A 17,749-nucleotide genomic window follows, 5' to 3' on the forward strand; every position below is an offset into this window, starting at 1 on the left:
CCCTATAACTGGATGAGTGGAATTGTTCAAAAATGTCTAGGTGGCTTAGGAGCACAAGGTCTACTGAAAGTCACTGGGACTTGTGCTCTTAAATCGTGTAGGCTCTTTTGCAAGCCCACCCCTAAGTATCTATCTAAATCCTAGAATCACAGAAGTGTAGGACTGGAAGGGACCTCAAGAGGTCTTCCGGTTCAGTCCCCTGCACTCAAGGCAGGGCTAAGTAATGTTACAAATCCTGTAATTAGTCTAAGAATGAGACTGAAGCTAAAAGGGAAAAGTATTTTACATATGTTACAGTACATAATGTCTTAACCCTAGATTTTTCTCACAGCTCTTCACTAATCACTGTGATGCACATTTTTCCCCACAAGAAGATATTCATGATTCTTTATCATGAGGACAGAGTTAATTGGGAATAACTGCTTTCAAGTGCTTCATATTCATATGCCAGGTGGTCTGTTGGAATGATCTGAGTAGTGTAGAATTAGCCACATAATTGAAGAAGAGCATAACTAAGGAAAGGAGAGAGAGGTTGTCCTTTTGCGTTACCATTTTAACATCTGTGTTTCCATTGGCATTTACAGCTACATGATACTTTTCCAAGTTAAGTGCTTTTCTGACAGCCAGTTCCTCCTGCTCTGACTCCCTGAACTAGCTCCGAAGTGGATTTGTACATGAGAGACTACAAGTATCAGTCATTTTTGAACTTCCCAGCTGCTCTGCTGCTTGTGCAAAAGAGGTCAGCTGTCAGAACAGTACTGGGGCAGGGGAAAATACTCATTTTCTCTCTGTGAAGCATATCATACAAAGGAACAGAGGGGGGATGCATGTGCAGGTGGGATACTTGGACTCTTGAAACCTCTGCTTCTTTTAGATCGCCATTCAACCTGTTAATTTGCTTGAGGATTGAGACTGTGGGTCACTAACCGAGTTGCTGGACTTCACGTTCAAAAGGTCAAGACAGAAGCTTGTTCTAGCTGAAGAAAGCTTCTCTTGGCTATGTCAGCAGGAAGAGAAAATTGACAGTGCGGTTGCTACAGTTTTATTTTGTACAGGACAAAAGGAAGCTGCATTACTAGCCCATCAAACATGTAAACTGAATGAAAGGCTGGATAACACATACCTATCTCACAGGGGTGTTGTGAGGATTGTTTAATTAATGCTTATACACAGCCTTTGAAAGTGTAAGATACTGTAGATGCTAAAGTATTAATATTACGTACAGATGGCATAGATGCAAAACTGCACATCACCCCAAGCTGTGGGAAAGTGTGGTTCTGGAATCAGATCTGAACTTCTCAGGTAGCTCATCTCTCACTAATGGGCTAAACCAGAACTCTGAATCTTAACACCAACTTTTGGGAAGGTTCTGTTCTGGAACCATGCTTTGTGGCTACGGGCTGTCTCTGATGATGAGTTTAACTAAAACTATAGAAATTGCTGTGCAAAACTGCAGGAGCTGATCCTAAGTCAAGTTACCGACTTAAACTCTGATCTTGCAAGATGGTCCACACAAGTAAACCTCTGTCCCATGCAGAGCCCCACTGACTTCAGCATGGCTCTGCACAGAACGTGGGGTCTGTCTGCATGGATCACTATGCAGGATTGAGGTCTTAGAGATTTCTTACAGAGGCCATGAAGCTTTACTTACACTTTCTCCCTGTTGTTCTGATTTTCTCACTCAGTTCCTCCCTAGTGATATGAAAAGAAGGCATCTCCTCTGGTTGGAATTGTTACTTTCTGGGTTATAAAATTGCCTTTAGGAATCTCCTTGATTATGTTTATCATTAAAAAGCACTGTCTCCTGGGGTGACCAGTACCATGATGTTTGATAGAGGAATGTCTTGCTTTCCTCCTGCTTCCAGTCCTGTACGGTAATCTGGAGAGATGGGACCAAATTCATACCAGATTTAAACTCCATTGGAGTTATCCCAGGAATGAATTTGGCCAGTACAGCTTAAATGAATGCATGTAATTAAGCTTCTGTATCTAAAATTACTGCTATGGAATGTGCCTTACGTATTCAGCTTCCCACATGTTAATTAACAGACTGTCCTCTTTAAGGCCATTGAAGAGCTTTTCACTTGACTTTAAGTGAAATGTTTGTCATTTCGATAGGACGGAGTTGAACCCCAGCCTTGACATGTTTTCTATTTGGAGCTTTTTTAGTGTGCACACTTTGATTGTATTTCTTATGAATATGAAGGTTCGAAATCAATATAATCCAATAAAATGAAATTTTAAAGCATATAAAAAGTTGTAAACTTCAATGTTATCCTTTTTTTCAGTAGTTAAATATATTTTTGGTGTTCACTGGTTTGTTCTGCCTTTGCAGTGCAAGCCAACAGTAAACCGAAGCAGGTCCTCCAGTGTCAGTCTAACAGTTGAAAGTGCTTTAGAAAGCTTTGATTTCCTGAACACCTCTGACTTTGATGATGAGGATGGTGGAGGTGATGAGGTTTGTAATGGTGGAGGAGGTGCTGACTCAGTATTTTCAGACACCGAGACTGAAAAGACTAGGTAAGTCAATAGTGTCGGCCAGCTTGCAGATCTCAAGGCAAGCCGCTACACTACTTCTTTGTCACTAACAGAGGATCCTGGTGCACACGTTATTCAAGGAAGATGAAACTAGATATCTGAGATTATAAATCAAGAGGTTTTCTAGTGGTTAACATACATGAAACTCTGCAAATGCAGGTATCAATTTTTCTTGTTCAAACAGCTACAGTCTGTCCCCCAGAAGGGAAATGTAATAAATTAGCACACTAGAGATTAATATCTGCAGAGCTTCTTCCTTGATATAGGTTTGGACCTGGTTTTCCTTGGTTTGGATTTAGTAACTAATTCCTCTGTGTTTTTCACCCCCACCCCTGTCTTTTCTGTCTAGCCTAGTGAGTCTTTGCAGTGGATTAGGATTGTCAGTAACAGTAACATAGGGCCAGATTTAAACAGCATGGTGTAGGTTTCCTCTGGAATGAAAGAGTGATGACTGGTTCTTGTTCATGGCCCTGCATGTTACGTGCCCTCATTCCACCACTGTCTTTGTGAGAGGAAAAGCAGTTGTGTGGTGCTGTCATGTCACCTTGTGAAGCTGACTGTGTTTTATCATTAGAGCCTCATATATACATTTGTAACCTCAGGAGAACTAAAACATGACCAAAAAGTCTACACACGGCAAATATGACTGCAAAAGGAGCAAAGAACACACAACAGTCTCCTAAAAGGGAAGCTACATTTCCCACTGCCCATCATAGCACTTGTAAGGGATTTTCTAGCACAACAAGCAGTCACTATTCTGCCACGGGGGGGGGGGAAGAAAAGAAAAACCTCATTGCATACTTCCCCTCCCCCCTGTCCCCCCTCCCCCCCCCAAAAAAAATCTTGACAGAGTCAAACCTTATATAAGCACCATAGCAATTAGTTCAGTGAATTAGCTTAAAATGAAAAGGTTTCCTTTTTTTTTTTTTTAAATGAAGACTTTGAAAGCAACCTCAGTTCCTACTCTGATTTTAGGTGAATTGTAATGCATAGTTTAGAGCATCCACCTAAAGCAGTGCAGGTGCTGTGATTTTTAAAACATGTAAATGTGTGTTTGCGTATTGGAAATCAGAATCAGGGCCCTACTTTCAAACCATGAGAGAACATTATTGCAACAACAAGAAAATGGAAATAATGATTTAAACACAGTGAGAATAAGTATTAGCCTGTGGAAAAAATATGGTGAAAAAATATGGTTTGTTATACACACTATGCCTAAAACAGCAGATGGAAACATCATGTCTTTTATTCCAGCAGATGGAAACATCATGTCTCTTATTTTCTTTTACTGACAATTAAATCTGGTGCCTGCAAAACACTGATAAATTAGTTCTTAATGGTTTAATTTTTGAGAAACCACAAATCAATAATGCAGTTTAATCCAGAACAATTTGGTAACTAATAATGTCAACAGATGAAAAAATAACAAGTGCTAACAAGGGCAAATTTCAAAGACTTCTTGGTGAGTTCTCCACAAAAGAGGCATTGTTCTGGAGAAACAAGTAGACCACTGTGGAAGCAATTTGTCTTTTAAATGTGTACAATCATTCCACATTCATTACACAATGTTACTGCCAAGTTAAGATATGATGTATTCATTAAAAGGTTTCTGGCTTATCAAGGGCTCTTTGGTTACAGATCACTGCTTGCAGCAATTCTTCTTATGCCTGATGTTAGTCATTTTGAGTTAACGTGCTTTGTCTGCAGGAGAAGAAAATCAACTCCTTACCCAACTTCCTGCATTCACAGTTACAGGTCAGATCACCCAGAAGCCAGAGGGCACCTCAGTGAAGCTTTGACTGAAGACACAGGAGTTGGGACCAGTGTAGCTGGAAGTCCTCTCCCACTGACCACAGGGAATGAGAGTCTTGATATCACAATAGTTAAGCATTTACAGTACTGTACACAGCTCATTCAGGTACAACTGCTCTTTTGGGTTATATTTTTATAATAATATTCCTAGATGCATTTTTTTTCCAGTTTCTTAGGGGTTTAAATTGGCTAATGAATTTAGTACTGGGTGAAAGCAAGGCAGGAGTACTGCTAGACTGAGCCAATTGAGAGGGCTGGCTGACACCAAGAAAGCTTCTGTAAATGTAGCTCTTCTAATTTGCCTCAGTCATGACCTGTCAGACCTCTGTTATGCCAGTCCTGGCCCTCTTCTGAGCTGAGCGCAAGACCTGAAACTATAGGGCAGTTTTGTGACTACTGGTGTCCACTGCAGAGAGTGCAGACCACTCAATTCACTTTCCCCTTGGACTCAGATCCTGGCACTGACCCTGCGCCACTGACTTCCACTCCACGCTCAGAGCAGCTGCAGGATCAGCCTTGTTATGTGACTTTAGATTTCCAGAGGTGACATGGAAGCCCATTCATTCACTGTTTACTCTAGCTAAACTCCAGGCCATTGGAAGTCAACCAAGATGTGTGTGTTATTTAAAAGCAAAAAGGTATTTTGGGTATAAAACCAAGATGATTCTTTAAATGCAGGAACTGTAAAATGCTACCTTTGCTTTGGACTCTATGTGCAAGCACAGTGGAACGTTGCACTGAAGTCCAGTCTCTGTGTGAACCAAGTCTGGATAGTTATACATTCCAGGAAGTTTTCCCTCCCTAACCAAAGGTAAAAATTTGTCCCAGGATTTTCCACTTCCTGAAGGGTGCCCCCTTTGGAGAACATCAGTGTTTTCCTATTGTATTGGAATACTGCATACTGGAGCCTCATTTACTGCATTAGGCTCTTCATTCCCAAACGGACACAGTTAACATCTATTTCCAATGGCCACAGGCTCAGTGCTACAATGGAAATCAAGTCCTGCTTCTGGCATCTTGCTGATGTAGACAACTAAATCCCAGCCATGTAGAATAAGGAAGGGTATTGGGCTCAATACAGGAGTAACTGCATGAAATTCTATGGGCTGCACATGTTATGCAGGAGGTCAGACTAGATGATCTAATGCTCTGCCCTAGTCTTAAACTCTGTGGAAGGAGTTAGGTGCCTAAAGCAGCACTTTGCTATTTAAATGAGTAATTACATTCCTAGATATAGATTTAGGCATTTCAGTATAGGCATAAAAATTGAGCCCCTAAGAAACAGTTTGCAACAACTGTGAAACATACACGCACCAGAAGCTTTAAGGAGATACTATGCAGTAGAACCTCAGAGTTAAACACCAGAGTTTACAAACTGACCAGACAACCACACACCTTATTTGGAACCGGAAGTACAGAATCAGGCAGCAGCAGAGACCCCCCCAAAAAAAGCAAATACAGTACACTGTGTTAAACAAACTACTAAAAAAAAGAAAGGGAAACGAGCATTTTTCTTCTGCATAGTAAAGTTTCAAAGCTGTATTAAGTCAATATTCAGTTGTAAACTTTTGAAAGAACCATAACCTTTTGTTCAGTTATGAACATTTCGGAGTATGAACAACCTCCATTCCCGAGGTGTTTGTAACTCAGAGGTTCTACTGTACAACCAATTTCTCACTGCAGTTCTTACGGATTAAAAGTATCTGTATTCAGATCAGACTATTTCAGCAAGATGAAACGTCTTCCAAACTTTTTTTTTAACCCTTGTTTTATTAGCAAATTGTGTTCTCCAGTAAAACTCCATTTGTTGTAAGAAACCTCCTGGATAAGCTGTCCAAGGAGATCGTAGTAGTGGAGAACCTTGCAGAGATCAGCAGTGAGAACATGGGGAATGTCATCTCTGTAACTGAAGGTAAGTAACAGTATGGGGGTTTGCTCTTTGGAAAGGCTGGGCATGTGTGTGTGTAAGTCTTCCTAAGCAGTCATTTGTCTGATTTTAGTAAATTCCATTGACACACAGTTGCAAAAGGACACTGTACCACCATCTAACCAGTATCAGTCAACAGATGGTGGCAGGAGACCTCAGGCTGGGCTAAGGTATGATATTCAGAAAGGCAAGGGGAGAAGGGAAGAGGTGTTCACAATTTCCAATGTGCCTCCTTTCCCCTACCACACACAAAAAAGCAGATGGCTGCAGTAGTAAAGGGTATTGCCAAAGCAACTGGTGTGGTGTCTCCTCTGAGAAGCCAGATTCTTCCTCCACCTCTCCTTGCCCAGAATGGGGAGATTATTTGGGGAAGCTCTAGTTTACAGGACCAGAGGCATGAGACAGTCTCTGAATAGTTTGTCTAGAAGACTACTTTTAGTTACCATTATTGACTAACACTTAGCAGTTTTGTAGCATCTTTGCATCTTTAAAGAGTTTTACAAATATTATTAATCCTCACAAGCCCCATGGAGTAGGCAAATATTGTTAGCATTATTTTGCTGATCATGAAAGAGAGGCAAAACAGATAGGTGAGTTGCCCCAAAAGAGTGTGCCAGAGCCAGGATTAGAATTCTGGAGTTTGTGGTGCCCAGTCCTGTGTTCACACTATTACCTCACATCTCTCTGGTACTTAATGGTAATTAAATAACTATTTCCTAGTTCCCAATACTGGATCAGAAGCAAGTTTGCTTTCATCATTTGGAGTTTTAGTATGGGAACCCAAAACACCTTAAAAGCTCTAAGAGTTGGCACTTCCTGTGCACTGGGAAATTGACTACTGAGCAGTGGGGTGGGAACAAGTATTCATGTACGCTTGTGTTTTTGTTATACTAACACAGCAATCTGATCTCTGTGATTTTGTTTCACTTGTTTTGTCGTCCCCCCCAGCAATTCCAGAATTTCATAAGAAGCTATCACTGCTGTCTTTCTGGACTAAGTGCACCGGTCCCACAGGGGTGTATCATACCTCTGCAGACAAGATGATAAAACAGCTTGATGTCACTTTTGCCACAGCTGTGAATGAAGAGTGCCCAGGACTAGCAGAAACAGGTAGATTCTTCCAAAAAAAACAAAACAAAACAAAACAACAAAAACATTCTATCCACAAGTCCAGGTGGATCTGGTAGAATCTGTCTTGTAGTAAGCTTCTGAAAAATGCCAATATGCTGAGACCAAGTTTTGCTCACCTTCAGTTCCAACTCTTCAATCCCACAGAAGTCAACTGGGATGTGGTTCAAAAACCTTACCTGAAAGTAACCGATTTAAATGTTTTTTGCCACAACTTGTAAAGCCAAATTTTGCCCAAAATAGTAAACCCAAAGAAATTAACTGTTTTAAAGTCCACATGATTAAAAAAAAAAACAAAAAACAACTAGGTCTGATACAGTGTATTCGTTTAGTCAGATATTAGGGGAAAATTCTCTATTTGCACGGCCCATCTCATTCTCTTGCCTGTTCTGCCTACCAAATTCACACTGATGTCAATAGAAGCTCTGTGTATGAACATGAAACAGCAAAAGATCCATGCTTCAGGTCAACTCCTACCCCTAGGCAATCTCATTGACTTCAGTGGTATTACAGAGGTGCAACTGGGCACAGCATTTGGGCCTCTATTTAATGATGCACTGTCAGGTGGAGAGAAAGGATGGTCTAGTGGACAGGGTGGCGCACTGGCTTCAAGAGAGTTTCAGTTGCTGGCACGGCCCCAGACACCCTGTGTGACATAGGGCAAGTCACATAATCTGCTCAGTCCCCCTTCTGGAAGTTGGTAATAGTTCTTCCCTACCTCACACAGTTTCATCAGGATAGAATCTATTAATGATTGTGAGGAGCTCAGATATTACACAGATGAGGACCAGACAGACAGGACAATGTTGCCCTGAGTGAAGATTAGAAATGCTGATGCTGGGAGGTGTTTCTCTCTCTCTCTCTTTTTTTTTTTTTAAAGTTCTACCTTTCTTTCATTGTAAAGTGTTGAACCGAGTTAATTGCAGTGTTTTCTCTACCGAAAGTGTTTTGCTCTTGTTAATACAATGTTCCTTTGTCTTTTCCTGCTGCATGTAGTATTCAGAACCCTGCTGTCTCAGATCCTCGACCGAAGAGAACCAGTCCTCTCATCCAGTCTGTCCTCTGAAATCCTAACAGTTTTTCAGTATTACAATTATTTTGCCAGCAACAGTGTTAGCGACCTTGGAAGCTATTTGTTGCAACTTGCAAAAGAAGGTAGAGTGTCTAAATTCTGCCTGGTAGAAGGGAAACGTATCAAGGTGCTTTCAAGCACCAGAAAAAACAACTCAGCCCTTGGGCTGATTTTTCATTAACCAACAAGGAAAAGAGGGAAAGAACTGCCTTGGGAGTTCAGATATGATTGCAGTGGCACATGTGTATACTGCAGGAAGGGGCGGGTATTTCCAACTGACACTCCTTCCTCCCCTCCTCACCCACACATGGTCATCAGCAGGGCCGGCTCAAGACGCCAGCGTTCCAAGCAGGTGCTTGGGGCGGCAGTTAGAAAGGGGCGGCAGTTCCTCCGGCCGCAGCGGCAATTCGGCGGCACCTTCTCCCCTTTGCCGGCCGCGGCGGCAGTTTTTTTTCACTGCTTGGGGCGGCAAAAGCTGGAGAGCCTGCCCTGCTCATTAGTATTAAAAACAAGTGTGTAGAAAACTAATATTTAGGGGCTGGATGGTACTTGTTGGTTTGGTCCCAAAATCTGGAAGGTGCCGAGTGCCCACAGCTTTTATTGATTTCAGTCTTTCCTTGGCTCCCATCATTGTTTTGGACTGATCTCATGAAGTGCTGAGCCCCTCTTGGGAAGTGCTGAGGAAGCTGAGCAAACTCTGTGCCTTGCCAGCTCAGCACTTCAGAAGATCTGAGCCCCTGTGAACTCAAAAGGGCAACAGACACTTGGCACCTCTTGGGCCCAAGCCCATAGTGCTCTAGACTTTCACTCCTGGAGATGTGAATTTCATTTGTTAATCTAGTGCATCTGAAATGGAGTTTGACGCCTCCTAGTCCCCGGTTCTGCATGACACATTGTAGCACATCTTGGCATAGCTGCCAGCTTTTACTCAACAGAGGCCAAAGAACTGGGGTAGGAGAGATGTTCAGTACTGAGGCACATTAGTAGGGGCTGTCAGCAGAGAGGGACATAAGTGGGCAGGAAAAACTGGCACATAAATATGTCCTTGGTACCAATATACAGCAGAGGAGAAGATCTGACTCTAAGCAAGGCCTCCCCCTATAGTGCTTCCCCAGGGCTGTGTGGAGAAGCCTGCTCTCAATGTGGTTGGCTGAAGCCGATGCTATTAGACACTCGCTCTCCTGAGCACTAAATCTAGACACTTTTCTAAAACAAAACAAAAACTAATGACCAATATAACATCACTTTTACTATAATCAGCTATGTGTGTCCAGTGTAAACTCCACTCAAGAGTCATATGGTCTTAAGATACTGAAAATGCCAAAGGAAAACATGCCTTGAACTCAACTCTCCCCATAAGATATACAAGTTTCCTGTGCTACAATCACTGATTAGAACTTCTTGGATTTTCTAGCTGCAGTTAAGGTTTGAGTATTTCACTTTGGGCTGGGAATAAGATACCTAACATCCCATTTAGCACATCCACACACATCTGTTACTCCTGTGGAGAATGCATGCCAGTCCTCAGCAAGAGTATCTGGGAGGCACTGCTCAAAGAGCAAAACACTCCCCAAGTCGGAGCACTGCAATGCTGGAAACTCAGTGAAGCAGGAATTTTTCAGCTCTCCCCTGGGCCAGTGGATAGCTATTTTAAGTGGAAAGGAGCAACATAACACATGGGGAGAATAAATGAACAAAAGGAGAATACTGACATCTCTTTCTTTTACATTCTAGCCTCAGTAGTTCAGAAGCTGCAGACCTTAAGAGATGAAAAACGGCTACAGAACATAGCTGAGCTAACCTCCAGCAGTCTTCCACCTCAGCAGGAAGTACTGAGGTCCTTGGCTTTACTTCTAACTGAAAATAAAAATGAAATTGGCGAGGCTGTGACATTACTCTTGTCAGCTTCAGCAGAAAACAGGCATTTCAGGGAGAAGGTAGGTATGGTTCCTCTGTCCCCTAATTGAAAAAACAACATACAGCATAGGAGACCTATATAATCATGTTCTGTCTAATGTGTAAAGTAACATTTCAGAGTCTTGCAGTGTTATTGTAGCTATGTTGGTCCCAGAATAGGTGGGTGAGATAATATCTTTTTATTTATTTTATTTGGACCTGAAGAAGAGCTCAGTATAAGCGCAAAAGCTCGTGTCTCTCTCACTGACAGAATTTGATCCAATAAAAGATATTACCTCACCCACCTTGTTTCTCCGAGCCGAACAGAATATACAAATGTGCAGGTATGCCTGTACAACGCCTGTCACAGTAATATCTGGTCACTAATTTAAAACTATTTGGTTTGCATTGTATTCTCCAGCCATCTGTCATGTTTCAGCATTAGTGGGTGTGCTGGGTTGTTTATCTGGTGATTATTGAAATGCTGCTGGGCCATTCTTCAAGCATTGCCCTTTTGGAAAGAGATGGGTCTGATATTTTGCTCCAAAGGTGGTAAGATCTGGGCAGCATCCTGATGTCTAGAGGAAGGGAATTGCTGCTGAGCAAACAAGAATCAGAGTCCTGGTCCCTAATTAGGTGAGAAAAAGAATTTGGATCAAAGACTTTAGTTTAGATATAACATGATTTGAAATTCAGGCAATGTAAACAAGTGAATTAAAGAGAAGGAAGAAGGAGGGAGAGGTAATGATTGACTTTTGTACCTGCAGTACTTCCCAATTTCTTCTGCTACCCCAGTGAAAGTTCATTCTTGGGTGCCCTGGTTATGAGGAGGGGGCAGAACAGGAGGAAGGTGTGATGGGTCCGGAGGAGGTGGGGATGGCAATCCAGATCAGTGAGAGGTTGCGTCACTATTTTCCCTGCAACCCAGAGCGTGCCTCACAATGCTTTGCTGTTGTAATTCCCAGTCTGGGCTGCTCACAACCAGCCTACCAGCTTGCAGGTCACAGCCTGAGTGTTAAACAGCACTTGTTCAGTGGCTCTGACCCCAGCAGCCTGTCTATAAGCCCCACTCTGCCTTCCAGCAGCCTTGATTATAAAACCAGCAAAGTGACCCCAACAAGCTCCATGTCCCAAATTTCCCCCAAATCGTGTACTGTATAATATCTAGCCCTCACCTGGACTGTTCAGAGAAATAATAAGGTCCATTTGTTCCTCTAAAAACATAACCTACCACTTCACTGGGGTAAATACACCCTTTCATTTAAACACTGCACTGACTTGGTTCATAGTAAAACTAAAACAAATGTATGAACAATAGGTCATAGGTTGAGTAACAAGTAACAGGAATAAAGTTAGAAAGGATCACAAGCAAATGAAAGTGAAAACATGCATCTATACTTAACAGAGTAAGACATGGGTTTTGTTCAAGATGGTTTCTCTCACCAGTCATGACTCACTTTTTCTCCATCAGGACCTTCTACAAAAGCATAAGGGGCTGGTTTCTCTAGTCTTTCTAGGTAAAATATCTTTGCCTAAGTAGGCTTCTCACCTACAGTCAGTTCCAGAGACTTCAGCACCAAACTTGGTTGAAGGACCCATCTTTCTCAGCATGCTAAGAGCTCTGTTCTCTTGTCTTTCTAGTAATGGATGCCAAAGATGGCTTCTCTTGTCTTTCTAGTAATGGATGCCAAAGATGGCTTGCTTATATCTTCCAGAGTTCAGTGACTGTTTCAAGATGCAGGATGAGCTCATGCTGTTACTTTCTTCCTATGGGCTTCTCATCCCCCTGTATGTAAATGGGGCTTCCATTGTTTTGACTCCACCATGCTTAATTTACCTAGAAGACAGGTTTAATAGGATTCACTATTCACAGCTGGCATGCCTCCTTATGGCTAATCTTGGGATTAGTTTGCCACTTGTTGGATGCCCCTTTCTGCAGTCACTCAGCCCGTTATCTCAATCTCACACTCCAGAAACTAGGGTAGTAGTCGTCTTTGTGATGCAGCTGCTCCCGCATCAGGACTTGGCCCTCCGGCCAGGTCACTATAGCCCTTCCCTTCCGGGGTCTGTCAACGTCTCTCTGGATAAGCTGTTCCAGGTAGTCTTCCATCCGATGTCCAAGGCTGTGCCACTTCCCCAGAGCCTGGGAGGGGAAGCTGGGCCCACCCTCTACTCCAAGTTCCAGCTCATAGACCCTGTGCTCCACGACTGTGGTCTACTTTCTCTCAGACCTGGTTGCTCCTTCCTTAGGCTCTGTCCTACTCCCTCTTTCTATCCTCTGGGTTTTCCACCTGTCCTTTGCTCCCCATGGCTGCTTTCCCCTTGGGCTTCTTGCCAGACCATGCAATCTCTAACATACTTCCCTCCTGTCAGAGAGTGACTGCAGATTTTCTGCCTACAGCCCCCTCTGGCATTAGCTTTATAGAAGCTCTGTCTGGTCCTGCCCAGGTAAGCTTCATACTTAATTAAGCATTATGGAGCCCTGGCTTCCCTCCAGGTACAGCCTATGCAGTTAATTGGCCCATCTAGCCTGCCTTAATCCCTTGAGGACTCATGTGGGATGAACACCTCATCCAACAGGTAAACAGCTCCCTTCTCTCCTGTCCTGCCCGGGAGGGAGCCTGTTTTTCCCCAGATTGGAAAGTCTAATATCAATGAGTATTGGTAATGCCTTATGTAGTGTTAGTGCGTACAATTCTCAATGATATTAGTCACCAGTGTGTCATAGGCTTTCATAAAGGACCTCACTCTCTACACTTTTATAACACAGTACTATTGTATACAATCAGTTGATTCAACTGCTTATCACTTGAGGTTCACCCCCTCCCCCCAATCTTTATGCAATGTAGTCTTTGACAAGTAAAACCCAGACCAAGCTTCCCTCTCCTGCTGGGTGTCTCCTACCCCACTTGTTAGTGTGAGGTTTGCCTCCACCCCTTGTAAACTTGATGGATCTCTTTAGGTGATATGTAAATACATTCTCATTGTCTTTCAAAGTACTTTGGAAGTAACTCCCAGGTAGGGAAAACATGTTCCTTTGTCTAGTGCAGACCTGTTTACCAACCCACCCACCCCCTGGAATGCTTGGTTTAAACACACTTTAGTCATAATTCTAGCATATATCTTTACCTGTGTACACACAAGAATATTAATCAGTCAGTTATTAGTTTTCAAATGATACATCACAAGGCATGTTTTGTACAAAGATTATTACAAGAGTGTGGAGGGTGTGAATACAGGGATGCTTAGTGTCATGGGGGAAACGATAGAATGCAAAAGAAGGGGAGGAAAAAGAAATGCTCATTCTCCTTTTGGTCCTCTTCCTCCATCCCTCTATTCCCTCTTCGCTCAGTCTCTCTATATTTTGTCCTCCCTCACTTTCCAACTGTGCAATATCACTCTGTGCTACCTCGCCCCACTTCTGCATGGACAAAAAAAAGTCCCCTTCTCCAAGCACAGGCCTGCTGCATTTATGTCTGGCTCACTGCCGGAGGGAAAAGGCAGCATGGTGCTTGTATCAAAACACCCTGGAATTCACTAGGAGCTACCTGCTTTTGAGATTTGCGACTAACGCGGATTCTTGTTTGCTTATCTGTAACTGGAACAGTTCTAGAACTGAGCTGTGAACTTGGTTTAGCAGCTTCTGTTAGCTTTGTGATAGTCATTTTCATTCTCTCAGAGTTCTAATCCAGCCTAGGTCACTAGTGACCCAAAGTCATTACCACCCCTGGGGCTAGAGGGACCACCTTAAAAGGGGGGAGAGCAGTTCAGTCTCCATGACCCACTTCATGGCCTCTGAGAAACTGCCATCAAGGGCACCAATTATTGTTGATTGCTTTAATGTGCACACTTGCTAAGAACTGGACCAAGGCCACTATCTCTTCCCACATACATCACAAAACTTGGACTGGATTTCAACCAATGACATACCCCATTATCATATCCAGAGCCATCCAATTACTCAATACATGATGGCTTTTTCTTTTCAATCCTGTATCCACATTGTTAGGTCATTTGGTTTTCTGTGTTTGGAAATGTAGTGATACATACATTACTTTCACTTTTCTGCTCAACACAGCTACAAAATATCTTAACTGGTGTCCTCTGTTTTTCAGGCTTTAATTTACTACTGTGAAGTGCTAACACAGCCTAATCTCCACTTACAGAAAGCAGCTTGCATGGCACTGAAATGCCTTCAGGTAAAAAGTGATGCACTCAGTTGTTGGACATTGTTCTTGCTTTGAACTTCCATGGGAGAGCAAAGCAAAGCTTCTATTCAATAGAGTAGCGGTTCTCAAACTGTGGGTTGGGACCCCATTTTAATGGGGTTGCTAGGGCTGGCTTAGACTTGCTGGGGCCCGGGGCTGAAGCCTGAGCCCCACCACCCAGAGCCAAAGCTGAAGCTCAAGGGCTTCAGCCCTGGGCAGCGGGACTACGCCCCCTGCCTGGAGCTGAAGTCCTTGGGCTTCAGATTTGCCTCCCACCCCGTGCGGTGGGGCTCAGGTTTTGGCCCCCCCACACGCAGGGCAATGGGGCTTACTCAGGCTTTGGTCCCCCCTCCTGAGATCGTGTAGTAATTTTGTTGTCAGAAGGGGGTCGCGGTGCAATGAAGTTTGAGAACCCCTGCAATAGAGCCTCTTGAGGACAGAGACGCACATACAGCAAGATGCAAACAGCAGCAGCAACATAAGCATTGCTTTTTATTTTGCATTTTCTTCCCTGATATTTTACAAATGGCTTGTTGGCCTGAATTGTTTGGAATCTTGGTTTTTAAAGCAATCAGTTTCTGATGATGATTAACTATGTATTAGGCATCTGTCTCTTCGTGCCTTGATAAAAAGGATCTTATTTATCTTGGGCGATAGAGGGTATGTCCTACATGGAAAAAAAAGTCCAGAGTATAGAGCCTTGGTAGAGGGGGGAAAAAATTGTCTTCTCAAGCAAAATTATAATGGACATAGCCAAAAATTGTAAAAGGGGAGGGAAGGGGAAGATAGAGACATAAGTTTCTGTACATTACATGATACCACAGCAATTGAGATAGTGTAACCTGTAAGTAAAAACCTCCAAATGGCTGGAATATATGAAAGTCCCCTATTCAATATCAGTTTCTGGTGCCATTTTTGTACCCCCCACCACACACAAAATTAATCCTTGCTGCACAGCCAGTAAAAGGCCATGGGAGGGAATAGTTGTTCTCAATCCCTGAGCCCTCATATGGTCCCTGAAGTTAGGTAGCTGCAGTAGGTGCCCCATAAAAAATAATAATAATAATAATAATATTCTACGAGACATAGACATTACACAGTGGCGATCCCTCTTGGAACTTTCCTCCGGAGAATATACCTGAAGTGTAGCCACATATCAGTTCCTGTATCCTTATGTGCATACAACATCCTCTAGCTATTATGGGACAATGTACCCTCTGTAACTATGACCTTCCAACTCAAACAATAGCCATGCGCAGATGCCCATAGGACATAAGGGCATTATACCATTAATACTACTAGAATAACTGGTTCTAAAGGGCTCTTTAATCTAGCAGAGAAAGGTATAAAAGAACTAACAGTGGAAGCTGAAGCCACACAATTCAAATTAGAAATAAAGATACGTATTTTTAACAGTGAGGCTGATTAACCATTGGAGCAAACAACCAAGAGATCAAGATTTGGGGACTTCTGAGAAGATATGCTTTAGGCAAACAAGTTATTGGGCTAAATACAGGGGTAGCTGGGTGAAATGTAAAGGCCTATGTTATACGGGAGGTCACCCTAGATGATCTAATCGTCCCTTTAAAAATTGATGAATCTGTGAAGAACCTGCCTACAATGGAAAATGGAAACACTTGAGATTTTACTCTTAGCTGACCTGCACACCCACCCTAACCTTAGCCCTACCCTATTGGCTGGGTTTTTCTGCTATTCTCCTCCTGCAGAGGAGATGGGAGAGAATGAACCATAGGACAGATAGTTACATTGCTTAATGCACAAATGGAAAGTGCTCAGATACTACAGTGATGGGTGAAGTATAGGAGAACCGCTATTTGGGAAAAAAGAAGACATCAAATTATACTTTTAAAAAAAATTCCAGTAAGTCATCTCATACTTTAGAGGAGCAAAGATTAGGTGGTTCCAAATACCTTCTTTCTGGTGTGATGGGACAGCACCCATCTCTATTCCACTCACCACCACTTTCACAGTTGTAGCACCCATGGCAAGGGCAACCACAACTGTTGCTCTGTCCAAAGGTCTGAGATTTTTGCAGCAGAAGTACAGAACAGAGTTACTCCTCGCTCTCTGGGAAAGTAACAAATTGATCTCAAACACAGGGATACAAATCATTGTTTGTATGTGTTTGGGGTGGAAGAGAGATGTGGAGAAGGAGGTTTATGTGTACTCACACAAGAATACGAATAGATAGTAACTGATGTCAACACATGTTTTTTCACTTTCTAGGCTACTGAAAGTATTAAAATGCTAGTTACTCTCTGCCAATCTGACAATGAAGAAATCAGAAAAGTAGCATCTGAAACCCTTCTCTCTCTTGGTGAGTTGTGTGTGTTATATTTATTTTACTGTTGTATAAAGTATCTACTTAACGCATCCAAGAAGCATATACTTTTTAAGACAATAAAAATACAACTGGACCTGTAAATTCAAACAGCTTAAAAAAAAAAAAGAAAAAGAAAGAAAGAAAAAGAAACCAAAGGAAACTGGACCAAAAAGAGAGGTGGGGGGGGGGGGGGAATCAGACAAAACGGAGGAAGAAGAGAAGCTAAAAATGGTTGAGAAGGAATTGACCTTAACAGAAATAGCTTGCCAGCAACCTGGACCACAAATAGAAAAAATTCCATAAAGGCCTCCCCCGTACAAAGTAAAATGAGAAAAGGGGTAGGTTTATAACTCAGTGTTTCTCAGCCTTTTTGATACCAGGGACTGGCTTGATGCCTTCGTAAACTGTGTCAGGGAGATCTCAGGGACCGGCACCAGTCTACGGACCAGTCTTTGACAAACATTGCTCTAACTTACTTACACCTTCCGACGACGTGGCCCTATTGGTGGGGTTTTTTTTCCCTACAACTCTGCCCCCTTGTGCCCTCAGCCTGTAAATTACACTGACATATACTCACCATGACAAACCAGCATGTTACTCACCCCTCTATATAGCCCCAAATTTGGCCCCCTTGTCTGTAACCCAAATAGAATTAACTTTGGGATGGAAAGCAAGAGCAACCAAGTTGATCTCATTTACCTTGCAGATCAATGTATATAGGGTGGGGGAAAGTATAGAGAAAGAAAAGGGATATTAATAACCAGATCTCTTGGGTATGCTGGGGTTCTATAGCCAGGAAATCCAATCCCTCCTGAAGAATTTCT

At 42.7% G+C, this 17,749-nt stretch overlaps 1 protein-coding gene across 3 annotated transcripts in view; it reads left to right on the top strand.

Annotated features, from left to right (window-relative positions):
• The window catches only part of RIPOR2 (RHO family interacting cell polarization regulator 2), a 176,970-nt gene that overhangs the window by 152,144 nt on the left and 7,077 nt on the right, over window positions 1–17,749 (top strand). For all 3 annotated transcript variants that reach the window (XM_084619307.1, XM_084619308.1, XM_084619309.1), the window contains exons 14-21: window positions 2,336–2,520; window positions 4,288–4,456; window positions 6,127–6,262; window positions 7,226–7,387; window positions 8,402–8,560; window positions 10,212–10,414; window positions 14,489–14,572; window positions 16,829–16,919. In XM_084619307.1, the coding sequence (XP_084475433.1) occupies window positions 2,336–2,520; window positions 4,288–4,456; window positions 6,127–6,262; window positions 7,226–7,387; window positions 8,402–8,560; window positions 10,212–10,414; window positions 14,489–14,572; window positions 16,829–16,919 (1,189 nt within the window). The remainder of the gene's footprint in view (window positions 1–2,335; window positions 2,521–4,287; window positions 4,457–6,126; window positions 6,263–7,225; window positions 7,388–8,401; window positions 8,561–10,211; window positions 10,415–14,488; window positions 14,573–16,828; window positions 16,920–17,749) is intronic.

This window comes from Lepidochelys olivacea, assembly GCF_965140295.1.
Source record: "Lepidochelys olivacea isolate rLepOli2 genome assembly, chromosome: 2".
Classification (NCBI taxonomy): domain Eukaryota; kingdom Metazoa; phylum Chordata; order Testudines; family Cheloniidae; genus Lepidochelys; species Lepidochelys olivacea.